We start from the raw sequence: 27275 nt of genomic DNA on the forward strand, positions 1-27275 counted from the left end.
AAGCACAGTGTGGCGAGGGGTTGAGGAGGTGAGGTGACTGCCAGGCCCGGGGGTCACAGAGCGGCACGGATGCAGAAGTTTGAAGGAGAAGGAAGTAGGCATCGTAGAAAGAGCGAAGCAGAGCGAAGTAGTTGAAGCAGACAGAGCTGGGAGGGCCTGGAGGGACAGAAATGAGCCAGGCTCTTCCATTTCTATGCAGTTCTTTTGGGGACCTTTAGGGTGAACCTTGGGTGCTGTTGGCTTGTTATATACTTCAAGCTCTAGCTGCTAAGAACTCTGGAAGTCCTTGACCTTACATGACTCCGTCACCTTTAAAGGACCTTCAGCACAGGCAGCCATCTGAAGAGGAAGTGATTATTGGGGACCTCTAGCTAGGGGCTGCCATGGCCTCTCCTTGCTAAACCCGTTTCCATTTGAACATGATCAGTGAGTTGGCTTAATGCAACCGTGGGAAGTCTCTCTATGCCTTAATTAGGATTGATTTTAGCTCCACTTCCAAAAAGAAGGGAAAAGCTAAGCCCTCAACATGGTCAGTTAGGCAAGATCACGAGAAACCTTTCTTGGAGGTGCTGGGGTGATTGGAATGGGAATCATGGGCCCGAATGCCCCCCACTGCAGAGGTGGAGGGGCGTGGGTTTGACTGCTGTGGGGCCCAGTGCTCCACCAGCCACTGGACTGAAGGACTGCGTGGCATCTGTTGACATCATCTGCACCGGAGGACACAGGTGCAGAGCCGTGCTGACCTCAGGAAGAGGGAGACCAGTGTTCACCCCAAGATGTTTCAGGGCAGGGATGGACTCATGCCTCACGTTTTATCAGCAGTGCCCCATATCCTGGGGCCACCCAACCTCTGAGCTCCTGGAGCCCCATATCCTGGGGCCTCCCAACCTCTGAGCTCCTGGAAGAGAGGAAAAGATGGTTTCTCCACTCTTGTCTGACTTCTTGGCAAGTGTCTGTGCTACCTCCCTGTCTCCCTTGAGGTTCGGGCCACAGTAGTAGAAACTTATTTCACTGTTAGGCACATTGTCCTGAAAGCTGAAGTACTGCCAAAGAGAAAGGGGGACGGGTTCCAGAGCCACCTTCGTTCTCCAGCCCTTGGTACTGGTGTATGCAGTTGGAAGCTGACCACTGCCCGTGCCCTGCGGGGAGAGGTGAGGGCTGCCTGCCGTCCTTCCAGAAGCCCCCCTGTGAATCGGCCTCCTCCCAGCTCAGGGCCCCTGTTGGTGCGGGCCATGTTGACCCGTGTCGCCTCCACCCAGCTCGTGCTCTCCCTTGAGCAGTTTCCCTCCCATCAGCCTATGTCACAGCCCCATCCTGTGTGTCAGAAGTGGATCCTAAACGAAGGCAGCCACAGAAAAGCAAGCACACGCGGCCTCGAGCGTGCACACGCTCCTTACCAGGAAAGGCCCGTCTCAGAACTTCTCTAGGGAACAGTTCTCAGAAGAGAGTGCGGGGCTTGTTGGTCACGCCACTTCAAACCCCTACAATCTCCTCTCTGCAATTAACACGTGCCTCCCCCTCAGCTTTGTGACAACCACCTTTGTGATGGAGGCCATGGCCGCAGCCAACGCACAGCTCCGCTGGAAGAGGATGGAAACCCACAAGGTGTGTGTCCCCCGGCGGTGCCTCTGTTCAGTTGTGTTCCCTAGAGACAGTCTCAGCCACCCGTTGCTTTCCTCTTGATGGGTGAGGACTCTGTCCACAGCGCTGCTCCAGGAACCTAGTCCCAGGCCCCAGAGCTGCAGCGTGGCAGCCACGTACAGTCAGAAAACACAGGCAGGGCTGCCCTCAGCCTCACAGCGCTGGCCCTCACTCCACACGCTGAGCCACTCAGCCCTGTCCCCAGGAACTATGCTATGTGCTCCACCTGTTGAGCGTTTCCTAATTAGACACCTTCTAGAAAGAGAACAAAGGGAATGACCCCTGCCCAGGTTTTCTGTACAGCCGTGTGCTCATTCCTTCTCCTTGGTTTCTCCTCTTCTCCTCGTGCACCCACCACCTCCCAGGAGGAGGACGACGACGACTCCTCCACGGCCTCAGACAGTGACATTCTCACCCCGGACAGCTACGAGCGGGCAGAGAAACAGCCCATCCTGTCAGTGCGTAAGTCTTGGGCCTCCCGACAGGCCTCAAGCTCCTGGCTGATAGGGCTCCCTTTCTTTCTTCATGGTGAGAGCCCACGGAGTCTCCCTGCAGACGTCCTTTGGCGTTTCCTGCCTGAGGGTGGCAGTTTTGGGGTCCCAGGCACAGGCCTGGCCCTGCTGGCTCACCTCTTGCTAACTAACGTGTTTGGCCTGTTACTGGGCTCTGTCTAGCTTCCCACCTCTCCTGCCGTTTTTGTTGTTGTGTGGTACCAGGGTGCTTTACCATTGAGCTACACCCCCAGCCCTTTAAATTTTTATTTTGAGGCAGGGTCTGCTAAGTTTCCCAGACTGGCCTCAAATTTGCAATCCTCCTGCCTCAGCCTTGCAAGTTGCTGGGATTACAGGTGTTCACTCTCCTACTATTATGGAAATGATCGCATGCCTGGTTCTGTGCCCTGTGCGCACTGAGAGAGCTTGAGTGAATGTGGTCCTGGCTCCACCCTCCCACCTCACCCCTATACACACACACACACACACACACGCACACACACACACACACGCACCCTTGTCTCGCAGTCTCGTCTCTGCTCACCCTCTCCCCTATAGGGAACATCCTTGAATTTTCTTGTAAAATGTAGACATGGGGCTGGGGCTCCGTGGAAGAGTGCTTGCCCGACATATGCAAGGCCCTGGGTTTGAGCCCCAGGCACTGGAAATAAAGGAAACCTTAGGAAAGTTTTCTCCAGAGTCCGAGATCCTTGGGGATTCCTTATTCTGGGACTTTGCGGCACTCAGCGACAGTGCTTCTGGTGAAGAATCACCACCCTTCTTGTGCTTTTGGCTCCTCAGAGAGACGCACATCTCCCAACCTGTTTGAAATCACAGACCGGGTGGAAATGGGACAGATGGCCTCCATGTTCTTCAATAAAGGTAATAAATGCTTATTTGGGGGTGGGGTGAGGGGAAAGGGCCAGTGGTCCTTTACTGCAGGCCTGAGCCTTATAATGAGGGTTCCATGTCGCCTGGGGATGAGGGAAACCATGAGGAGGGGAAGGTTGTCAACCTGCGGTCAGAGCACCTGCCGGATGCCTGCCCTGTGGACACAAATTTCCTTGGATGCCCCGTCCCTCTGTGTGAAGAACAAAGAGCTGGCTACCCTGGTAGAGGCAGGGATCCTGGGCAGCTGTCCAACAGGGGAAGCCATGGAGGTGGCTGGCAGTTTGTACCTCTCCCAGCAGTTGCTTCTGACTTGGCTCTCTGGCCTGTTCTGGCTGAGACAACACCCTCTGACAGTGGTAGGCTTTGCCACAGGCATGCCAGGGCATGTTCTCCCAGTGGCCAGCAGAGGGCGCCAGGAGCCCACGCTAGAGCTGGTTTGGGCACTGGAGCCCCGGGGAGAGGAGGCTAGGCTCTCCCTCTGGCCCTGCCTGCTCCTGGCTGGCAGTTGGCAACAACCTGTAGGGATCCGCCCAGCTCTGGTGTTGGGCTCCGGGGCCTGCCAGTGATAACGGCATGTACTTCCATGGCTAATCTTCTTCTTTGGGAAAATGAGCTATTAAGACTTTTGTTTTTAATGCCCGAACCTGTTAGTTTCCTTGACAGTCAGACACAGTCTCAATAAATCCTTCCGCTTACAGCTGTCCTGGAAGATCTTGTGCCCCTCTTTCAAAGCCTGTGTGTGGAGTGGTTGTCCACCGGTTCTTGTGTGGCCCTGCTTTACTCAGAGCTGGGGGACTGTGGAAGCCAGTGTCTGCTTGCCTGCCCTCAGGACACTAAGCACTCAGTCTGTCATTGGTGGTGCGATTTGGTGGCTGGTCCAGACGAGGTGATTGTTGGCACAGGTTGCCCAAGGTCTAGTTCCACTCTCCCTCCTGGACAAGCCTCAGAGGATTTCCAGAATTCATCAAAACTAGCTTCTTAGCTGGACGTGGTGGCTCACACCTGTAATCCCAGAAGCTTAGGAGGCTAAAGCAAGAGGATCAAATCCAGCCTCAGCAACTTAGCACGGCCCTAAGCAACTTGGTGAGACCCTGTCTCTAAATAAAAATATAGAAAGGGCTGGGGATGTGGCTCAGTGGTTAAGTGCCCCTGGGTTCAATCCCTGGTAACAAAAAAAACACAACAACAACAAAGACCCTGTTTTCAGCCCACTTCTGTGTTTCTCCTTTGCTGCATTTCTGTCGCTCCCTGTACCACTGCGCTGAGTGAGCAGAGGCGTTTCCTGACCCTTCAAAATGCAAACCTGTAAAATAAGTCACACATGGGGGGAGAAGAAACATCTTTTAAACCTCATTTCTCGTTTTCATATTCTGTAATCTGCCTTGATTTCTGTAAGAATTCTAGGAACCAGTGGTTTGCTTTGTTTGTTTGTGGGGCTGGGGATGGCCCCAGGGCCCTGTGCATGCTGAGCAAGTGCTCCACCACTGAGCCACATCCCAGCCTTTTTCATTTGATCTTGAAACAAGGTCTCACTAAGTTGCTGAGGCTGGTCTCCTACTTGCCATCCTCCTGCCTCAGCCTTCCAAGTAACTTGGGATTGTAGACATGCACACTGTGCCCAGCTAGTGGTTGGTTTTATCTCTGCTCCTGCCCCATGGACCAGACTCCTGGTTTGTTCAAATCTAATAGAAAACAGCATGTTTGTGTGTAGACAGCCCCACACCCAGAGAAGTCTCCTTGTTGTCCCCTGCAGGGCTTCTCAAGCTCCTCACTGTGGACGTTGGGCCAGATAACTCTCGTTGGACCTGTCCTGAGTGTTGTGGAGCAACACCCCGGACTCCAGTTGTCAGTAGTACCTCCTAATTGTGTCAATCAAAACCGCCCTCAGACATTGCCAAATGTTCCCCCAAGGTGGGGCGGTGCAGAGTCACCTCTGCTCTGCTCTGCTCTTGACTCACAGATCGTCAGAGTGTCATCTTCACCTTTGGCGGGGCGGCCTTCCACAAAAGGCTCCCTTGGGCTCTCCACTCGTGTCTTGTAATTAGAAATGCCAAGCGGAGTCTCTGATGTCCTCTCGGGAAGTTCATTGATCCTCCCACTTTGTGTCTAGTAATGAAATTGTATTGATCAGGGAGGGCCAGTGGCAGTTTATAAACAGCCAACAGTGGAGTCGTCAGCAGGTGGCAAGAAGGGAATGGGGAGGAGACCATGCCTTCCCACAGAGAGCAGAAAGGCAGGCTGGAGCCGGCTGTCCCCGGAGCCTGGGGCGTGAGTTATAGGCAGCCCCGGGGCCACTGAGCTTGGACCTCAAGGCTCCCTCTGACATGTCAGTGAAGGACATGCCAACTAGTGTGCTCAGAAAGCAGACGCCGGGCGCTCATGGCTCCTTTAGAAAATCATGCCTTCCTGGTCTTCTCCCCCAGAGTCCTAGGAGCAGAGCTGACCTCACACAGCCCCAGGAGTAGCATGTCCTGGGCTTTCCCCTGGGGACGCTGCAGGCTCTTGTAAGCCACGAGGATTGGAAGAGAACTGTCACTTCATTTTTCTTTCTGTCCTCAGAGAAGCCGGCAGCTTGAGACCAGTGACATCAAAAACTTGAGCAATAGTCTGAGCAAGAGTCTGAGGCCAGCTGTCTGGGGCCGTAGCCTTGGGCTGGACGGCCCCGCTGCTGTTTTCAGAGCCTCTGCCCGCCCCGGGCTTCCTAGCTAGAATCCCCTGTGGAAGATAGCCAAGCATGGTGGGACACTCACCGTGGGAGATGTTCAGGCACTTGCCAGGGTTGGAATGTAAGTCTGATGGAATTGGGACGTGAGTCCTACATCCCCACCCCTAGTTCTCTGTGGATGGACCTGTAGCACACACTCCTGGAGTTAGCACTGTCCCTTGCCGGCACTGCTCGTAAGGAAAAGGAGCCTCTTGTGAGAACTGTCCCTCCCCAGCACGCCAGGCCACCCTGGGCCAGCAGATGCAAGGTCATCAGATCTGGAAGGAGGCACTGGGTCTTTGGAATTGAAGGGCTTTTTCACTGCTGATTTCAGCCTTAAAGCTGAACTTTTTCCTGTCAACTTCTCTGTGCTTTGGTTCTTGCTTGCAGTTTCTTGTCGTAGAGCCCTGTGCTGGCTGCAGAGGGATCCCTGGCCCAACACACATGGGCATTCAGGCTCCTGATCAGGTGTCGTCCCCACCCCACACACCCAGCCTGTCCCCAGGGTGACGGTGCCTCCATTCATCCTGGGCTGACCATACCACACACTAACTTTGTACCTGTCTTGCTTCAGAACCTCTCTGAACTCTGAGCCTCTCAACCTCTCACATGCAGGTCCCAAGCCAGTGTGTCTCCTGCCAGTGTCACAGTGTAGCCGACCAGCATGCGAAATGACCATGGAGCCCTTTTCCCCCTTTTTGTAGAAAATAAATGGCTTAGAGAACTGACTGCTATGGAGAAGGTGGAGGTTCTGTGTCGGAGAAGAGTACAGTGTCTCTCCAGCTCCCTGACCATGGCTTTGTTGCTTTCAGTGGGCGTCAACTTGTTCTACTTCTGCATCATCATTTACCTGTATGGGGACCTGGCCATCTATGCTTCAGCCGTGCCCTTCTCTCTCATGCAGGTGACCTGGTGAGTATCCCCTGCCCCTCATGCTGGCTGTAGCCAGTGGGCCGCCTCAGCCAGTCAGGCAAAGTGTCCAGCATAGAAGCCCCACACCAAGCAGGTCCCTGGTCCCCAAGGAAAGTGGATGTCCAGGGCCCTTTTCTACACACAGCATGGCCAGCTGTGTCCTCTGAGCTTAGGAGACATGTCCTGCACTGCTGTCCCCTTTCCTGCCCCAGGAAAGATGGCTTGGACTCCCACTGAGGGCTCCTGAGTCATAAGGAACAAGAGGGGCAGGTCCTAAAAGATGGTTTAGGGGAGTCATATTGTGGAGGGGTGGCTCTGTCTTTGCCAGCCGAGCAGGGCCACCCTGATCCCAAGCCTGTCACCGCTCTTCATCAGCAGCACCACTGACAATGACTCCTGCGGTGTGGAGACAGACGCCAAGTACAATGACACTGACCTGTGCTGGGGTCCCCTGCGCCGAGTGGACGCCTACCACATCTACCTGGTGAGTGTCCTGGCCAGCCCAGGGTCGCAGGCCACCCTGAGAGGCGAGCTCTGTAGGCCACCTTTCCTTGCTGGGAAAAGTGTTTCCCCAGAGGGAAGCCTCTGCCCATCTCCACACGCTGGCCACATGCTGGGGCTTGGCCCTGGCAGAAAACGGATCATGTCATAAGGCTCTAGCTCCAGAGCATCCTGATGACCAGGCTTAAAAGTCAGATGTGGTTTGGACTTGGCATCCAGGTCCTTGTCAGCTCCAGGACCAAGCACCACTGTGGCCGGAACACAGGGTTCCAGGGACACTCTTTGTAAAGCTCTTGAAGAGCACCTCTTTAAGAGGCCTCCCTGGTTGACCTTCCTCGGGGTCAGCTCAGGAGCACAGAGGCACATGCTGGTCTCCTGATAGGCAGATAATACTGATCCATCTGATGGTGGCCCTGACCACAAACAGCCTCTGCAGACAGGAAGGATCCCTGTGGACACGGGAAGATGATGAATCTCCAGGCTCGTTCTTGATTGCTTTGTGCCGTGGTGTATGTGGGCAGAGCTGGGTGATGTGCCAGAGGGGCCTTGGATAATAGGACACGCACCCAGGGGGCAGCATTTATCTCTGCCTGCTTTGTGGGCAGGGCTCAGAAATGTTCCCCTTCAGCCTTTGCAGAGTCTGTTAATATTCTCTGCTTCCTCTTAGTCGTCCTCAGCCCTGGTGCAGACTTCGTGTACTAGATGACACAGTTTGACAAGTGGCCACTTAGCTGGTTTGGAGGGGAAGAAGAGGCCAGGAGCAAGCTGGGCCATTCTAGCGGTGGCCTTTTGACTTAATTACTCCTATCCTGGCAAGGTGTCCTCAGGACTTGCAACAGTGTTATTTGGGTCTGATCTTGTTCATCCCAAGTGCCTTCCCTGCCCTGCCCTGTAGACCTGCTGAAGGGGCCTGCCCCTAAGCCATGGGAGAGGTTTGCTTGCCTCTGTGTTTCTGGAGCAGTGGGTCAGTGGTCTGTGCTGCTTCTCTTGCACATTCAGCTGTGCCTTGGAATTTGTCTTGCAGTAGAATTGTCTTTGATTCTCCCATGACAGGTCTGGTGGGAATCTGGTGGCAAGTTTAATTGTCTGGGCCCTGAGGGTGTAGGGCCAAGTCACTGGAGGCCCAACCGAGGACTTGTTAACCTCTTAGCATTGCAGCACCTCGTGATTAACAAGATCAGCTAAGGTATGAGTGTGTGTGAGGTCCTTCTGGATCTCCCCTCCCTCTGCATGTGGGCAGGGGAGGGGTGGAGGAAGGGCTTCAGGGGCTCCAGGGGCTCCAGGAGGAGTGGCAGCAGCTGAGGTGGGTCTTTACTGGGAAGCTGCTGGAGTCTGCAGACCCGGCCCAGCGCACTCCCCCACGGCAAAATGGACACGGAGCTCTGTTAGTGTCTGGGAGAGCTGCTGCCGTTTGCTTGGTGAATTATTTAGAAGCGTTATTATTGCCTTGTTAAATCGTTCCTATGAACCTCCTACATGATGGAAGCTCCCTCACTGAGTCTCAATAACTCTGACTGCATAGGAGGAAGCCCTCAGGAAAGCAGACAAGCATTAATTACTGCCGTCGTCTCCCAGATATTGCACTTATAACTCATAAAGCTAATTGTCCTAGTGCCTGCGGATGCTCCAGAGCTGGGATGCCAAGGTGCAGGTCCCAGTGTAAAGACTTGTGACCCCCCAGGAGCCTGTTCCCAGGGCTGTTGGCCCCGTCGCCCCTGTTGCCCCACACTCTCTCTCTGGCTCTAAGGAACTCGAGGCAGAGGGCCTGGGGTAGTCTGGGAAGTTGCTTTACAGCTTTGCGTGTGACTTCAGGGTCCGTGGTCCTACAGAACAGCAGAGCCTTCTGACCCCAATTGCTGGTGCCTACATCTCTCTGAAGCTCCTCTCTCCCTTGGTGAAAAGTTGGGAATGGGGTGTGTCAGAGGTGTGGGTTTCCTTCCTCAGACCCGAGCCCTCCTGTAGGTGATGAGGGCAGGGCAGCTGGATTCTAGCAAGTGACCTCTTTGGGTCCTGGGAGGAGGAAAGCCATCCTTTCTTTCCTTGCCCTTGGTCACTCACACTCAGATCGGCCATCCCTTTTGGAACTCCACCATGCCTCTCTCCGCCAACTGGTTCTGATTTTTCCGCTAGCCAAAAATGCTGGACAGGGCAGCTAGGGGGTAGACTTAAAACACCCTCCTCCCACACAGTCATCTCTGTCTCTGGTAATATACCCCTGCCACATCTGCATATTTTAAATGACCCCTTCTTCATTGCTATCCTGGGACAGTATGCTCTGTGAGATGAAGATACAGGCTTGTATTGTAGCTTAGTTTTCAGAAAGTCCCCTGGAAGCCATCTCTCCAGTCTCCAGGAGCACACAGACGAGACTACCTGGGATAAGAAGTGTCCCTGAGGCCAGGCTCTTCAGGAAGGGAGTTTTCTCCACCAGCAGCTACTAGTTGCCTCCCAGAGCTCTTGACCTTAACAAGTGGAAATTTCTACTTCCTGTATTTGCACCATGGACCCCCTTCTGCATCCCAAGATTCCCAGTGCAGCTGGTAGGAATCAGTTCATCCTTTCCTTCCCTGCAGTAGCCACGGAGCAGGATGCTGTGGGGTGGAGGGTTCCGAGTCACAGTAAGCTGGGCCCTGTTATTATACCCAAGGGTTTCAGGACCTGCTTTCAGCTGCCCTTGGGTTCTCAGGCCCCCAGCACTCACCCATCCTCTCCTCCAAAGAAAGTAATGGGAGGGCTGGGGCTGGGGCTCAGTGGTAGAGCACTTGCCTAGCCTGCGTGAGGCACTGGGTTTGATCCTCAGCACCACATATAATAAACAAATAAAATAAAGGCATTCTGCCCATTTACAACTACAAAAAAAATTTTTTTAAGTTCTTAAAAAAAAAAAAAGGAAGGAATGGGAGGTTCAGAGCCTGAGCTCTTGCACAGGCAACCCCGCCCCAGGCTGGGAGCACCTTAGGCTCTTTCTGCGGGGCCATCCAGCTCTGATGGGAACAGAGTCAGGACTGGCATTGTGTTCCTTCCTCAGCCATGGTGCCCAGAAGCCAGGGACCCCTGGTGTGGTGGTAGGAGTGTGTGCAGGGTCCACCCAGAACTCAGGCCTGACGTGTTGCTGTCCCCTGGGGTCAGGGCGCTGCCAGCACTCCTGTTATGCTTCCTTATTCCCACAGACCTCCCAGCCTGCCGTTCCACCCCTAGCCCAGATTCCATCCCTCCTCCTAGAGTGTCAGAAGGAAGCACACAGGGGTCCCAGGGACTCCCTGTGTGCTGACAGCTTCTCACCTTTGGAGAAAGCTGGTGGCATCCACCACTTACAGGTGGGCAGGGCTGCCCTTCACAGGCAGCCCAGCCGGCTCTAGCCCAGCAGAGCTGCGAGCGCAGATGGCAGAGCAGAGCTTATCCTGGCTGGAGACCCGGCCACAAACTGGCCCTATTGAGCAGGAGGTCCCTTGTTGGCCACCTTGGGGCAGGACAAGGTCATCCTGGTTTGCTCTCCTGCCTTGAACTCAGGAACTGTGAGGTCCACCTCTGGACACAGGTGACTTAGAAGGGGGTGCAGCCTGTAAGTGCCTAGCAGGTGCCCTGCCACCTCTGCAGATGGAGGGCATCTTTCCCAGGCTCCCTCTGGCAGCCCCTTAGAGAAGAGGGGTAGGGCGTGGGAGAGTCCTGCCCACCAGCTTCTTCCTATAGGTATAGGCCACCCTGAGATTCAGGCACAGGGCAGCAGGGAAGATGGCCCTTGGTGAAGGGCCCAAAGACCATGTTTTCTGCTTCCCCTTGGCTCTGACTCAAGCTGCAATACTGGCCTTTGGCTACAAAATTCCAAACAGCATGCAGCCCCCCTTGTGAACCGCATGGTTTCTTCCTAAAATAGTACTACTCAAGAAAATATCCTCTTCCTAAAGGGGTGGAGACGGGAGTAGCCCGCCATGATGACTAGTCCTACCTGGGCTCGTGGTAACCACCAGTGACGTGGCATTTCTGATTCAGGCTTCCCAGCCACCCAGGGTGTGGCATCATTTCCTTGCACAGTGGGGAACACTGAGGCTCGGGAGACGGTGGCTTCCTCTGGATCCCAGAGCTAAAGCCCTCAGCCTGGCCCTTGGGGCTCTTTCGGGGTCCTCTTGCCCTGTAAAGCAGTCTTGGTGCCCGCGGCACATGCAGGTTGGTGCTATCTGCACACAGAGGTTGGGGGTGGCAGCATCTGTGTGCCAGTCTCAGAGCCCGACATTTGCCAGGGGTTGGGGCACTGATGCCTGATGTGGCCTCTGCTGAGTGCTCTGTGTCTGTGCGCCCACCTGTGACTGTGCTGCGCCCTCTCCTTGACGCCCTTGCTCCCAGACGGAGAAGTGGACTTCACTGGTTATTCATGTAGGATTGAAAGTAAGCACCTCTTCCCAAGGACATTCCCTCCCCTGCCATGGTCTCTGTACTTTCAACATCAGCCACTGTGCCCCAGGGCTGTGGCATCTGCTAATAAGTGGGTCACCGCTGCCATCCCTTGAATATTTATTCTTACCAGTTCTGGGGCAGGAGGTGGCCTGGAGGACCAGTGAGGAGGGAATCAAAATGAACCCACACGTCTTGGGGGCAGTGTGACGGCACAGGACATGGGCACTCCGGGGTCACAGTGTTGCCCATCATGGTGTGGTACACTCGACCCGTTTTCAGTGGCCTGCTGCCCCAGAGCAAACAGGTGAACACCGCCCCAGATCTGTGCACGAGGACCTGGATGGAAACGGGGCCTGGTGAGGCTGGAGCGAGGGCCCTCCCCAGGGCCTCTGACTCCGTCAGTGGAGCTGGATCCAAGCATGGGTCTGGGGCCCTTGCCTGGAGCAGGCACTTCCCTCCCCTGTGCGGTGCCCACCCTCCTGCTTGCCTCCCACGGGTTAGGACTCAGTCTGGTGCTAAACCAGAACAACTCAGGACGGCATTCCCGGTGCCTGGGAGGGGCTGAGGTCTAGGCACCAAGTGCCTCCGTGAAAGCATGGTGACCTCGTCGGGGTGCTCGGGACTGCCTGGGTGCCTGTCTTCTCTGCTCTGTGTCCCCCTCCCTCCCCGAGTGCCTCTTGTCAGTGCTTCTCAGCCAGCTCTGGAGGCCCCGGAAAGGAGGGTGTGCTCTGCCACCCGCCGCCCCTCTCACCTGGGGAAGGTGCCCCTGCACACCCAGGTGTGACTCAGGGTAGGAGCTGAGGTATCTTCAGTGCGGCCCTGAGCCTCTGGGGAGAGGGGTCTCCAGGTCCCCCACACATGGCTGAGCCCCTGCCTTCGTCCTTGGAGATAGGGTCTTGAGGAAGAATAAATCTCTTCCCCACTCCCCAGAAATGAGGCACCTGCCACAGGACAGAGCCGGTGCCTGATACCGAGTGAGCCCCAGCCTCCAGCCGCAGCCGCGCTCGCTGGCTCAGATGACGGACTTGGAAGGATTAGCTTGTCTCTTTCTTTTTCAAGGAAATCAATAACACAGGGACAGGCCTGTTTTTCTCCCTTCCTTTTTTCCTGGGAGCTGTGTCTCACTGGGAGTAGCCGCCCCCACCTCCAGCCCTCTCTAAATGAAATTCAGGCTCCCGAGCCAACACCTGCCTGGGGACCCCTCGAGCCCTCACCCAGCCACATCCCCCACCGCTGCCACTGTTGTCTTGGTGCAGTCCCCAGCCCTCCTGTACCTGCCCGCTGCTGCCCCACCTTGCCCAAGACCGCACCTCACCTTTCTGAGGACACCTGGGTGACTCCTTCTTGGGCCACCTTGTGACTGCCTCCCCTCCCCCTCCCCGGCCTTTGGGTGTTTGGCCCAAGCCACCGCCTCCTGCTCAGTGAGAGGACTGTGGTTTTTATTTTTAATGGAGCTCTCAGGGACAAGGGTTCTGTCAGCTGGCATCAAGCCCACTGTCCATCACACCCCACGTCCTGCCTCTGCCGTGGCCAGCACCTGATGCGCCAGCTCAAAGGACAGTGCTTAGTGCCCATGCCACCTCCTCCTCTGGAAAGTATTAAGAGCAGCTTTGCAAGTGTCACTTGCCCAGAGCAAGCCTGGGCACTCTGGGCTCTCGGGGAATGGCCGTGGCCTTCCCAGGTTGCTCATCCTTGTCCAGTGGATGGAGACAGGAAATGGACTCGTGTGCCATGACCTTGCCCTGTGCACACCCAGCACACTCAACTCTCAGCCTCCATTATGTGAAAATCCAAATGTGTAGAATAAACTCGGGGGTAATTATTTGTTACAAAGTTATTCCCTACTTCACAGAAGGACTCCCTGCAGGTCTCCCTTAAGTACTTAGCTTCATTTAAGAAAATTAACCGTTTGTAAATAGACCTTCAGGAGCCCATCTCTTGTGTGAAGGGACACATAACATGCATTCATATGCACAGGGACAGAAGCCCGAACGAAACCGAGCCTGTGTAGCTGGAGAAACAGACAGATGCTGGGCTGGGACGGGCACCGGAAACAGGCCACCGAAGTACAGTAGCCCAAGAGACCCCACCCCACCCCATGGATTCCTGAGCTGGGGAAGCTACGGCACTGTGGCTGTGGCGCACACCCGCCGTCCACACTCATGCTAGGCCAGTTGGTTGGGAAGTTTCCAAATAGGTCTCCGTGGGGAGTGCTCATCCCTGCTGGGGACCTTCTGCACTGTGCTTTTTCAGGCCCATTTTTATACACACTTCACATTGATCCGTCAGCCCCAAGCTTGACACTAGAGCCTCCTTGTTTGTGAGCAGAGCAATCGGCATTGAAAACCTGGCGCGGATTTCTTTCCAAGCCTCCGGGCTGAGCTACACCCTGTCGTGTGTGTGTGTGTGTGTGTGTGTGTGTGTGTGTGTGTGTGTACATGCGCATGCATGTGCACGTGCCTCCCGTCCTCCCCTGAGAAACTGGGCCGCAGGCATACCCCAAAACAGTAGCCCACTCAATGCTGCACACCCTCCTCCCCTTCCAAGATGCCCATTGCTGGGCAGAGAGTTAAAAATGATTTCATGTTCTTTAAAGATTTTAAAGTTGTTGATTTCAGATCCCTCTCCACCCTTTTAACTTTTAAACCCACTCACTCACCCAAAAACATACAGAAAAGAACTGTAGTCTACAGAACCCAGCAACTTCCCCATAATTCCAGAGTAACATGGAATGTGCTTGGGTGTTTTGTCTGTAATGAAAACTATGTGCCAAGCTGGTTTTCTGCTCTGTGTCTGCTTCTGTCCTGCAGATCAGTCCATGGTACTTGGTGGCCCTGCTGGATTTGGGGAGGCTGGGCTGCTCCCTGAACAAGGCTTACTTTCTGTTACAGAGGGCATATTGCAAGCAGAAGGTGCCATGGCTCTGCAGAGCTCCAGGGCCCTGGTATTGATGTTTTAATTAAATAAAGCACTCCAGAATAATAACTGCCCTCCCCATAACCAGAGTCCCTGCCCTGGCACTCGCTCTGCACGTTGGCTCACAACACCTGTATGCAGGGAGGAGCTATCCTTGCACCATCTGCAGTGCACCCTGTCTCTGAGGAGGCAGAAGGAGCCACAGGACCCCAGAGGGCTCACAGGCAGCAGAAAGATGTGTATTCATACAAGGGAACGAAGGGCGTGACACAGAGCCAAACAGTTAAGGTGCATATTAATGGTGCCATGTGATTAATTAGCACGAGCTCAGGAAGTCTTGTGGATTAGCAGAGAGCAACCAAGGTACATCTTAATCAGCCTTCAAGCGTAAGGGAGGTGCTGTGAGTGTCACTGAGCCGATGCCAGATGAGAGTGTGACTCTAGAAGGAAGGGTCATGAGACACGGAGGCCTGTTTAATTGGCATGGCGAGAACTTCCTTAGCCCTGGTTTAAGACACCCTGGAATCAACACCTAAGATACAGGAAGCAGCAGTGCCCTTCTCTGCACAGGGTGTTTTCAGACTCTGAATGTCTTCAGGAGGAAAGGGGCACCACTGTATCTGTTCCCTGGTGGCTGCTCTGTTCCCTGAGGCCAACAGGTGCTTCTCATGCTTCTGCTGGAGGTGCTTTCAGCTTCCCCCATAGCTCACAGTGCATCTGATGCTTGGGAGGCTCCAGACCCCACAGTGTACCAGCACCCCGTGGAGGGCATCTCAGGCTGGCCACAACTCGGGAAGGAGCTGGGGTTGTTAGTATAATTTCTTACACCCAGCTCCACAGAGCTCATTAATCAGCCAGTTGATGTGCCATCTTCCCTCCTTCCCCGCCTCCAAGGTTGCTCAGTTCCTGTCTATTTCGAGGTCAGACGTCAGCAGGGAAGGGGAGGAGCCAGCTTGGCCCGTGTGCTCCTCTCTGCAGGGCTCCTCACTCTGTGCACCTGACTTCCCTCCTCCCTCCCTCCCTCCAGCTCCAGTGTGGAGCATTCCCACCTCTATCCTCTTCCTGCTCAGAGAGCATGGAATGAGAAAGGGAGGCTGTGGAGAGCCTGTCAAGTGATCACCTGGCCCCTCTCATAGAGGGCGCACAGGGCATAGCCCTGCCTCCTCCTGTTCCCAGGGGCAGACAAGTCCCAAGAGCAGTCGGTTTCCAGCTGGTCAGGGGCTAGGCAGAGCCCTGCAGGCCCCAGGGCTCCTGCCTTGCCCCACTGCTATATCTGAGCAGGTTCCTTCCTGGCATTTGGGCATATAGGGAATGAATGCCTCATTCCAGATGGCCAAGGGGCTAGGTGGACTGGTGGCCCAGAGGGCCCTGTTCTTCTGGACACAGCCCACCAGTTCCTCTGGAGTCCTCTATACTTAGGACCTGTCAGGATCAAGGAGACCTTTCACCTGGCCCTGCAGTAGCTCCTTGGCCCACGGTGATTTGGGGCAAAGTAGACATGGCCACTTTCTCTCATGGATGAGATCAAAGTGCCTGTCCTCCCCACTTCCTTTACATCTGGTGTGAATAAACAAGACCAAGAGCTAAACAGTGACAAGTCCAAGAAGTTTCAGTCTTTGCACCTGTTACTTTGGCCAGGAGAGCCAGGAAGAGAGCGGTAGTTGCAGGTGGGGTGTCCCTTACTCTGCCTCCTAGGAGGCCCTGGGAGGACCAGGATGGACATTCTCACTCCTCTGTCCCCACAGGATGGGAACGAGCATCCCTGCATTCTCCCTTCACCCGCTTCCCATGCCCATCGTCCATGTGATCAAGGTCCCTTTTAAACCTCATTAGAACAGAGAGGAGTCCAGCTCTTCCTTGGGTCCAAGCTGCACCTTCATAGCATGAGCATTGCCCTAAGGTCATAGAAATTGTTTCTGTTACTCAAGTCTTTCAAGCCTGGTTTTAGGGACCTCCAATTGCCCTCTTCCTGCTTGAATTACTCAGAAGTGCTTCTCTGTGAGGCAGCTAGGTTCCTACAGCCTTTCCGCCCACCTGCCCTGGCCTGTGTCCCCCAAGGACACTGGCACCTACATGGCTCTGGGCTCTTGGTGAGCCTTGGCCTCCCTCCTCAGCCCTTAGGCCCACAGACAGCTGATGGCCACTGTCTCGACTGGACCAGTTCCAAGCCCTGCTGGTCCCACCTTTCCCCAGGAGTCAGGTCATTGCCCTGGCCCTCACCCTCGGAGCAGACACTCCCCCTCAACAAAGGTTAGGGGAGCTCCATCTTTGTGGGGCTGATGTGAATAGAAACGGAACCGTCCATGCGCTGTGAATCACCGCAGCTCACCACCCAGCTCTCCCTCCACCGACTCCTCTTTGCACCTGATGTGTGAACAGGGAGTTATTAGAGCAGGTGCCAGCTCCCCGCCTTCCACAACCTTGAGCACACACCCCCACCCCGGCCCACCGCAGCTCCCAGGTAAGGCCCCCTCCCCATCTAGCCTCCCCATCTTGCCACCTGGACCTGCTGGTGCTGGGTTCCATCTCTCCCCCATGCTTGCGATAAGCCAGGCCATCCTTTGTAAGCCCTGATGGCTTAGGATCATTAAGTGAATGACTGCGGGTTTTCCTCAGTATCTGTCTTTCCCCCCAAACCACCGGGGTTGCGCTCTAGCATCAAATTCTTGGAACTCTGCCACCACCGGGTGCCATCTGGCTCTTCAGCTAAGAAAGAGACCATACAGGCATGTCCTCAATGACAGGGCAAGAGGAACAGTGACTGTGCCAGGCTAAGGCCATGGGACCAACCCAGCCCTGCCCTCCTCCCCCAGGGGAGCCAACCCAAGGGGCTGTGGGGAGGTGGCAGCCCTTTCAAGGGAGGCGGTACTCACTCTCAAGGGGAGAGGGCTTTGGATGCAGATGACTGTGCTCAAACCTCTGCTGTGTCTAAGTAGCTAGTTGAGAGATTTTGGACAAAGTATTTAACCCTTCTCAACCACGGTATCCTAAAGTGGAAATGAGTGCCAGTTTTCACTAGCAGAGGTTGCTCCAGCGTCCCCACATGGCCAGCCTGCATTTGCACCAAGCGCACCCAACAGGTGCACAGCATTTCTCCATGTCTCAGTCACCCAGGGAGAGGCCAGGTCCCCTCCTGGTTGTTGGACTCCAGCTGGGTGGCTTTGGTTTCTTTCCTCTGGCAGCTGCTTTAGAGCATCCTGGGCCCAAGGATGTAGCCCAGAGGCAGAGTATTTGCCTAGTCTGAGCAAGGACCTGGGTTCTATTCCCAGCATATCTTCTCCGAAGAAAACCCTGCTGAAATCTTTACCTTCTGGCCCATTATTGCCTCTGAATGGGCCCCAGAATCCTCCAGTGAGCCCAGACTAGCCTTTGACTTGAGCTGCAGATGTTTTGCCTCTCCACCCACCCTGCGGTATGCAGCTGAGCGGTTGAGCAGCAGATGTGGTGAGATAAGATCAAGCTATAGACTTGACTTCTCATGTTCAAGAAGCACACACCACTTTAGGGTAACTTAAACATCGAATGTCTGTTAGTTTATTTTGAACCCAGGGTTACTTAAACACTGAGCTAAGTCCTCAGCCCTTTGCTTTATTTTTTATTTTGAGATGAGCTCTCACTAAGTGGCTGAGGCTGGCTTTGAATTTGCAATCCTGCCTCCCAAGTCTTTGGGGTTACAGATGTGTGCCACCATGCCTGGCTAACTGTCCATTTTTCTCTCCAGTCATCCCCTGAATCTTTAAGTCTTTCAATCCTGTTAGCAGGCATCTCCAGGTACCTCCCAGTTGTGGGGTGTGGGAGGGTGGGGTGGAGCCAGGGACACTGGAGATGTGGAAACCTCCGAGCTGTGCCTTCTGGCAGGTGTTGGGCAGACGCTAGCTGCTGCTGTGGAATGGGTCAGTGAGATGAGAGTCGGCCCAGCTCCGGCTGTCCTCATTACTCCTGCACCAGGCAAACACAGTGTGGGGACTGGCAGGAGAAAGCTTAGCAGCACCTGCATCAGGGTTGGGTTGGTGCCTCTGGCCCAACAGCCTGTTCTGGTACAAGTTCCCACTCCTGCCACAAGACTCTTCTGTTCTCTAGGTCAGCCTCTCACTGGACTAGTCTTCACGAGGGTCACTGCCTCGGGGAGGGTCAGTTCTCTCTCCTTTTTTTTTTTTGGTACCAGGGATGATTGAACACAGAAGGGGTACTTAACCACTGAGCCGCATCCCAGCCCTTTTTATGTGTTTTGAGACAGGGTCTTGCTAAGTTGCTGAAGCTGTCCTCAAACTTGCAATCCTCCTGCCTCACAGCCTCCTGAGCTGCTGGGATTATAGGCATGCACCACTATGCCCGGCCCAGGGAGATTGTTTTTGAAAGTTCCTCCCGCAGTTTCCTGTGGAAGTGTGATCTTCTGCAGAGCTCAGAAGCCCTGTTCTACATTGTACAATGCCTCTCGTCCTACAGTTTGGGCAGATAGGCTGTGACAAGGGTTCCCTGGGTTGGGTGCACATATCCTGCTCATGGTCCCCCACAGAGCCTGTCTGTTTCTCTGGCAGTCATCTGCAGGGTGACTGCATCTTTGTATTTGACTGGGAAGAACTCAAATACTCCTAAAGTGCACTTGAACCGTTGTTGTACTTGTTTGGAGGTAACACATGTCAGGTAAAAAGAGTATCATAGCCAGATGCATGCTCCAGTGGTCCCAGCTACTCAGGAGGCTGAGGAAGAAGATCACTTGAGCCCAGGAGTTCAAGGCCAGCCAGCCTGTAGGGCTGGAATCTCCTATAGGGAGATTCCGTCTCAAAAAAAAAAAAAAATAGTATTGACTTCCCATTCTTTGCGTGGAGGTCTTGCTTGGCCGTATTTCTGCACCTGAGAGGTCTGGAGGGTGAATGGGCTGGGACGTGAGAATTTGATGTGTACCGTTGAGTCAGGTGCCAGGGCTGTTGGATATCTGCGACCTGTGTACACGTAATGTGCATTGAGAAGGCAGTAGCTCCCCAGGGCTCAGTTAGCAGGGACATCAGGATGCAGTCCCCACCCTGTCCCTGTGGCCCAGAGCCTGCAGCCCTTCACCGTCCTGCGCTGCCTTCCGCACTTACCTCCCTTTGGTGGATGAATCCCCAGAAGCCTTAATTCAAGGGAGAAAAATTAAAACTCCCAAACCAGAACGCTCACAGCCACTCGAGAAGCAAAAATAGAGTCCTTGAAGATTTCTCCTCTGTACATCAAGGGCGTGTTGCAAGTTCAGTTTCCAGTTAGGAAGGGGCTGGCGCTGAGCCGCCCTTAGCCCCAGTTAGCTCTCGGCCCCTGGTTCCCAACAAGAGCAGCCCCTTTATCACCTGAAGTGCCTTCCAGGATCAATCCAGCGAGCTCAGCCGTGTGGTTGGCATGGGCCAGCTCCACCTGAACCCGCTCCCCTGGGCCACTCCTAGCCTGAGGGTTTTGTCATCTGCCCCCTAAGGTCCCTGTGGGTCTAAGGTAGCCACTCCATCTTCCCCAATTCTCCTTATGAGAAGTGCCTTCTCAACCCTGCTACATGAACAGAAAAACCCAGTCCACACATACACACCTGGGCCCTGGAGCAGGTAAGCTCCGGTGGGCTGCTGGCCTCTGGCGTGGCGACGCCAGGAGCTGACTGCGGTGGCATGAAGCGGAGGCTGCTGTGCCTGGATTCCGGGCTCTTGGGAGCTCCTTCCCACTGCTCTGCGGCCACCACACACACCGGCTCTCCCTGTTAGAGGGAAACCAGTAAGTGAGCTCTTGAGAACCGCCCACCCGGTGAGGAAGCAGCCCACTGCCCAGGGAGTGCCCAGAGTGGCCAGCAGGGCCAGGTGTACCCGCCTTCAGCTGGGGAAGGAGGGAGGCCAGGCGGGACCCTCCCGCGGGGCCAGGAGGCAGCTCACTGTCCGCCTCCCACCCGGAAGTTTCCTAGGGTGGCCTGTAGCAGAGGGTGGTTGGCGTGTCACTCTGTCCCATGGGTTGGTTGGGACACAGGGAGAAGGGTCTTGGCAGGTTTGCCCTGCGTTCTCGCCTGTCCTCCCTTTCTTCCGGGAGTGGAGCCCTGCGTCCTCCCCCTTTATGAGAAGGGCCGGCAGTGGTGGGAAGTTGACCAGTGTAAGTGACAGTCAGAAACTGCAGCCGCGCCACCTCGCCCATCAAGAGGAAAGTCGGCAAGCAGGCTTTGGGGTTTCCCTTTGGTCTTGTGAGGGGAGAGCGGGGCTGGCCCATGGCTGTGACTCCGTCGTCTCCACACCGTGGCTCTCCTTTGGATCTTCCAAAGGACATTTCAGCTCTTCTTAGCGCTCACCTCTTCTGGGGGCCAGGCAGAGTTACAGCATGGTCACAATCCATGGGTCCCCTCCTTCATGGGGTCCTGGGCAGTGCTGATGGCAGAGGCCAAGTGCCCCGGGGCCCTCTTGGATGTGTGTGTGTGTCCTTCCCAGGAGAACGTGACACTTCCTGAGGACAGTAGCAGGCAGAGCAGTGCTGATTGATTTATTTGCTCTTCCGAAACCAGAGCGTGTGGATTTCTCTCTGTTGCGTGCTGCGGCTGGAACGCAGGGCCTCGAGAGTGCGAGGCCAGCCTCTCAGCTGCTGTGGGAAGAGGTTTCCCCGCAGAGTGGACTGTGGTGGGCAGATGGGTGTGTTGCTGTCCACGTGCTGTTTGCTTTGCTAGTGCAGGGGTGCCTGTGTCAGGAGGGATGGTGGGGTCCACGGCGAGCCTGCAGGACTGGGCTTGGCCCCTCCCCACTTCAGGATGACACCCACCGCCCCTGCTCCCTGGCACTGGCCCCTCCAAATTCAGTGTTTTTTACACACACTGGCTTTGGTTCTGCATCTCGTGTGTGCAGAGCCCTTCCTGGGTGCTGGGACAACAAGGACACAGTCCTTGCCCTCAATGTGCCTGTACTCTGCTGGGGGTACAGGGTCAACCCATGCAAAAGGAGCAGTTGTGTGTGCCTGCAAGAGTCAGGCATGCGGTGCTGACTGCGTGCTTGGGAATTTGGTCCAGAGTCCCCTGGGAGGAACAGCGTAGCCGCAGAGTGGGTTGGCACTTACACAGGACTTTGAAGATGGGGACGAAAGAGGGTAAAATGGGGACTTCTTTGCCAGGAGGAGAATTCAAAAGGATAAGGGCATAGGGGAGAATTAACCTGATGTGAGGACAGGAGGTGAGAGGAGGGGAGGTGGGAGGAGGGGCGGTGGAGCCCAGGAGGATGCAGTGTGCCACACTTGCAGTGGAGAGTGCGCGCCCAGCCCATGAGAGGCGCTGGGTTCCATCCTCAGCGTCACATAAAATAAAATTTAAAAAAAAATACTGTATCCACCTACAACTAAAAAGTATTGGGGGGAAAAAGGCCCAGGGTCCAGTACTGTGCATCTCCCCCTGCCCCTTTGCACCGTGGTCCAAGCTCTCTGGTTCTTCTGCCTCCTCTTCAGTGACATGAGGGTGTCATCTCCTGCTCTAGTGACTTTGCAGGTGGGCATAAGGATGGAACAAAACTGCAGAAGTGAGCACCTTTTAGATGGGAAGGGGCCTGCGGCACTGGGCAGTGACATCATCACAGAGCACCTGGGTTGGGGAGAGGGTTGATAGCCAGGAGGACAGCAGGGTTGAGGGTGGCTGTGACAGATACTACTCAAATGGCAGGACCCAGAGGTTTTGCAACCTCTTAAACTAGGGGATTTAATTGTGGGTTAGAGCCAAATTTAACTCTTCATTTTGTCTTTCTGACCAGCTAAACATGCAGAGAAATTTAGGGATGGGGAGGGGGCTAGCTATCCAGTTGCTTTACTCTTTTTGTGTGTGTGTGTGTGTGTGTGTGTGTGCTCGGAATTGAGCCCATGAACACTCAGTCACTGAGCCACATCCCCAGTCCTTTTTATATTTTATTTTGGGACAGGGCTTCAGTAAGTTGCTGAGGCTGGCCTTGAATTCCCAATCCTCCTGCCTCAGCCTCCCAGGCCACTGGGATTACAGACATGTGTCACTGACAAATTGCTCTGCTTTTGCTTTGTAATGTGAACACTCATGCCTTCCCACTTGGGGCAGCTGACCCATGGTACACTGCCAACCTTAGGTTCGTTTTGTATGTGAAGTGGGTTTTGTTGACTTAGGGCCTTTCTTCTGTGAGTGCTGAGTGCTGTGGGGTCAGACCAGAGAAGACTTGGGCAAGTGGTAACACAGCTCGGCCTCAGCGGGTCCAAGTCAAGAGCTTTTGACATGAGGTTCCCCTTTGATAAGTAGCAGAGAGTGTATCTCTCCCATGCCAGAGCAGGACAGCTGGGTCCACGCACTTCAGTGGGGCTCCGGTTGGTGGCTGAGCCTTCAGAGCTCAGCTGCCAGCCTCGGGAGCAGGTGGTACTCCTGGTCTCAGCAAAATCACACACTGTCCAGGGACTCTGCAGGCCCAGCCCAGTCTTCACACATCTTTCAGTCCCTGGCTCTAGAGAGCAGGTGGCCCTCCTGGCTCCAGGAGACAGAGGCCTGGGATACAGATTATAAATTTATAATTTGTAATGTCTGTTCCCTATTCTGTCCTTGGGTCTCACCTGACAGAGGCTAGAGCATGGTGGCTCTGGCCAGCCCTGTCCTTGAGCATGTGCAGGACAAGGCTGTGTCCTGCAGGGGGTGCCATGCTGTGCTATCGAGAGCCTTGCCCTGCCAGGCTTGGGAGAAAATAAATGTGTGTGGTTTGAAGCCACCCATGGTAGTGATAACTTGTTACAGCAGCCACAGGAACCTAATGCTAAAAGTAGGGAAGGCATTAGAGATGGCTGGACATTGGGGCCTGAGCAACAGGAGTAGGCAGTGCATTTCAGCTGCACAGGGGACATAGAAGGGCAGGTCGCCCTGTCGAGTTGGAGACTTCAGAACATGCTAAAAGAGTCGAGGCCAAGTTCTGCCTGCAGCGTCTTGGGAACATGAGCTGCCTTGTGTCCATCAAGACTCTGGCAAGGCTGCCATGGGGACTTTGGTGTGCAGCTAAGCTCACTGACCCGGAAAGAGAGATTTTTGAGTGGCCCCATTTGCACCCTCCCGGGTCTGTCATGAACTTCATTCCCAGAGATCAGTTTGAGGATTTCATTAGAAATCAGAGTTGGGTTTTTATTTGTTTCTTAAGAAAAACATTTGTCTGCAGTGACTGGCGTCCCTGCCTCCTGGAATGATTCGGGCGACAAGAGTCCTTGAACAGAGGCTGAGTTTGGACTGATCAATGGCATTTGGGGGTTGGAAATTTGCTCGGGAGCCAGCTAATTTATAATGTCATCTGGGCTAGACTGGAAGACCCAAGAGGATAGGCTGTCTCTTGGCTTTTTATTTCATCTTTTTTTAAAAGGAAAAAGAAAACATCAAGTGCCACATCTGAGCATCCAGAGATGGACTCTGCCCCACTAGACCATCAGGGGACTGGGGCTGGTCCTTCTGCCCAAACCTCTTTCTTCCCAAAGACCTTGGCTCCACCGCCATTCCCGTCTCTGTCCTTTGTCACTCTGGATGCCTGCTCCCGCAGTTGCTGCCTTGTGGCTCTAGCTAATTTGCAGAGGACACCTGTTTCTTAATTAGCCCCAGCTCGAGGTCTGCGTCTTCATCTGGCTCCCTCTGATGCGTGAGCTTGCGGCCCGTGGCAGGGCTGCTGTTGGGCGGTCTGCGCGTGTCGGCAGCCACTCAGTGGGCCCTGAGCTTCCCCAGTGGTGCCGCCAATCTGTGCTACTGAGCTTTAAAAGGAAAAGCAGCCAGATCCCAGCCCCTGTCCATGGATTCCACAGCTGTTGGTCACATTTTCCAAAAGACCCTTTGGCTGCGAGTTCCCCTTCTGAGGACAGATCTGCGTCCCCAGGACCCGGCATGAGAACCTAGATGGGGGTCGACTGTCATTCACACTCCGCTAGGTTCTTACACCCCACCACTTGATCTGCTCCTCACGCACAGGTGCTCTTCTACCCTTTGGAGGGGCGTGTGCCTGGTTTCTACATGGGGACGCCCTCAGCGGCTAGGATTGCCTCACTGGGTTTTACAAAATGGGGCTACTGTGTCCTGAGGTGCACTGAGGAGGAGGATGAAGTTGGACAAGGCCTCAGAGTGAGGGTCCCCAAGGGTAGGACGGGGGCACCCTTGGGGATGGTTCTGTTTTCCTCTACCCTGTGTTTATGTGGTGGAACCTTCTGAAAAATAATCCTAAGGCTCTAAGATGAGATCTGACCTCCCCTGTCAACCACCCTTAGAACTCTGACCCCGCATCTGGAGAACTGTGTTTTCAGTGGGAGGCATCCTGGGTCAAAGGTGAGCCACCAAGCCCTGGGCACACCCGGACTCCAGCTTCCCACAGATCACAGTTACTTGGAAACATTTGTGGCAGTGGCTCTGTATTTATTCTTCCACCTGACATCCCCTTCTCCTCCTTCAAGAGAGAAGTTCATCAGTGGAAAGTTCCCCTGAAGTGGTCATTTTCCTAAATGACTGGCTGATGGTGCTGCATACAGACTCGCAGGCCAGAGGTGGCGGCTATGTGGGCATTAGTGTCCGTGTCCCAGCTCCTGTCCCTGGGCCTGAGAGCCCTTGCCTTTGCCAGGGGAGTCCCTTCTCTGCCTTCCCCGTCACCGCAGCCTCGTGGAAACACGTCTCCTTCCCCTCTCCTGAACGGAAGCAGCGCGGTTCTGAGGCTCCCAGCAGAAAGCCTTCTCCAGTTCTCCCAGCCCTGGTGGCTGCCAGGGTGCCTTCACCCTCCCAACTAATTAGAGCCTTTTCCTTTAAGCGGCACTTGAGTCCTTCAGCCGTTGTTCTCCCAGTGATAATGGACTTGGATAAGAGGTCACAGCTTCTCCCACATCCTGCGCTCCTCACGGTGGGGGCGGGGTGGGCTCACCCCCTTCTGTGGGGCTCCTGCCTGTCTGGCACGGGGACCAACCCCAGGCTGGGCAGCTGCCACGGATGCACCCCAATCACAAGACCACGAGCCGGCTCCCCACAGGGCCCCCTTCCCACCTTCGCTGGCTGGCTTCAGAGTGTCATCAGCACTAACGTGATCAAATGGCACAGTGTAAATGTTAATCAGGTCTGATGCCTCGCCGGCTTCCGAGTGGCAGATTGGAAATGGCACCATCATCTTAACTCCGAGGAGCAGCTTCTAATTCTTCTGCCCCCCGAGCATCCACTTTGGCAAGGAAAGCCTAACGTGCCCCGGCCCTCCCAGTCTGCCATGCCACAGCCACACTACCCCGGTGGCTTTTGCAAAGAGGGTCCAAATTTCCCACAGAGTTTTCTAACACAGGGTTTATTTTATTTTACTTTAAGTAAAAACACTTACCCTGATGTCCAAAGAGAAGATGACCAAGAGGACTGGTGCTCCAGGCCCCTCCCCTCCCCCAGACTCCCTCCCCTCCCCCAGACTCCCTCCCGAATGCAGGACGTGCTCCTGAGCAAGAAGCCCGGGCGGGCGGCCGCCAGCTCCCGTCCCCCAGCTTCCCCTTCCATTTGCCATGAAAACGTGGCTGATGGACAGCGTCCTGATTAATCCTCTTCTCGCAGCCCTTCAGAAGGGCTGTCCTCTCTACCGTGCTGTCTGCTGGAGCCCGCGTCCCTTCCTCCCTGTGTCCTTTCTTCCCAGTAACAGGGCATGTCTGGTGTTCCTTTGATCCTGATCTTGCTGCCATCTCCTAGCGGATCTGTGCTTGTGGCCAGGGCAGTGCTATAATGTCACCTGGGCCTTGCTCAGAAAGTGCAGTAGTGTCTGAACATTCTGAGTGAGCGGTGGCAGGGAGGCAGGGCTCTGGGCCTCCTGTCCCACCGCTGGCACTTGGCACTTGCCCACAGTGACCCATTTGAACCCTGGGAGCCTCCACCAGTGCCTGGTGCCCTGGGGTGGGTGGGAGCCATCCCGTCCTCCACTTCCGCTGTCCCTCACCGCTCTTCCCCCACCCAGGCCGTCTTCACTCTCCTCCTGGGACCCTTCACCTTCTTTGACGTCCAGAAGACCAAGTACCTGCAGATCCTGACCTCGCTCATGAGATGGATCGGTGAGTCTGAGGAACCTCTCCATTCTCTGCCCTCCTCCCCTTGTCCCTTCCTCCGCCTCTCTGGAGAGGCTGGGAAAGCTCCCAGCCGTGACTGGAACGTGAAGGTGGCCTCCGTTAACTCAGCCTGCCTGGCCCTCTGACCTGTCCAGAGGGTGAGGAGGAGGCTGGTGTCCTGCCTGACTTTCACTGGTGGGGAAATTTGGTACCAAAAAGGAAAAGTGATTTTTTTGAGGTCACATTGTGTGGCTGGATCTGGGCTAGGACCTGGACTGCGGACATATGGCCAGCCTCCTTCCCAGAATCATGTCGGGTCCCTGCTGACCCACAGGCTGGTGGCAGTGGGCTGCCAAAGGCCTGGTTCAGGCTGTGCCCACTGCAGGGGTCAGAGTGGCACCACCCTGCCTTCTTGTGGGTACCGCATGAGGCAGTCATAAACCCAGGGGGCCAAGGCAGCAGCACTGTGAGGCTCAGAGCCCTGGATCTCAGAGCGTGAAATGACACCCTGTCCACCATGGGTTCTAACCAGCTGACCTTTGAGTAAGAGCTGGAGCACAGGGCTTCCCCTCACCAGCGGGCAGTCGGGAGCTTGTTCACTTCCGCCAGGCCTGCCACCCCCTCAGCAGGTGCCGCTGCTAATGCAGCTGGGCTGAGAGCAGCTGTGGGGCTCCGGCTGCCCACCCCCAGCCTGTGCCCTGGGCATCCGCTGGACACTTGTTTTGCTTTATATAAAAGCAAAGATAAGCCAGGCATGGTGGCTTACGTACAACCCAGCACTCCGGAGGTTAAGGGAAGATGGTTTGAGACCAGCTTAGACAGCAAAACCC

General features: G+C 55.1%; 1 protein-coding gene across 3 annotated transcripts in view; it reads left to right on the plus strand.

Annotated features, from left to right (window-relative positions):
- The window catches only part of Slc38a12 (solute carrier family 38 member 12), a 50680-nt gene that overhangs the window by 7974 nt on the left and 15431 nt on the right, over positions 1–27275 (plus strand). For 2 of the 3 annotated variants that reach the window (XM_026404878.2, XM_026404877.2), the window contains exons 4-9: positions 1524–1605; positions 2007–2103; positions 2934–3014; positions 6540–6639; positions 7015–7123; positions 26358–26451. In XM_026404878.2, the coding sequence (XP_026260663.1) occupies positions 1524–1605; positions 2007–2103; positions 2934–3014; positions 6540–6639; positions 7015–7123; positions 26358–26451 (563 nt within the window). The remainder of the gene's footprint in view (positions 1–1523; positions 1606–2006; positions 2104–2933; positions 3015–6539; positions 6640–7014; positions 7124–26357; positions 26452–27275) is intronic. The other variant, XM_026404879.2, reaches the window with a different exon arrangement.

Source organism: Urocitellus parryii, chromosome 7, assembly GCF_045843805.1.
Source record: "Urocitellus parryii isolate mUroPar1 chromosome 7, mUroPar1.hap1, whole genome shotgun sequence".
In the NCBI taxonomy this organism is placed as follows: Eukaryota; Metazoa; Chordata; class Mammalia; order Rodentia; family Sciuridae; genus Urocitellus; species Urocitellus parryii.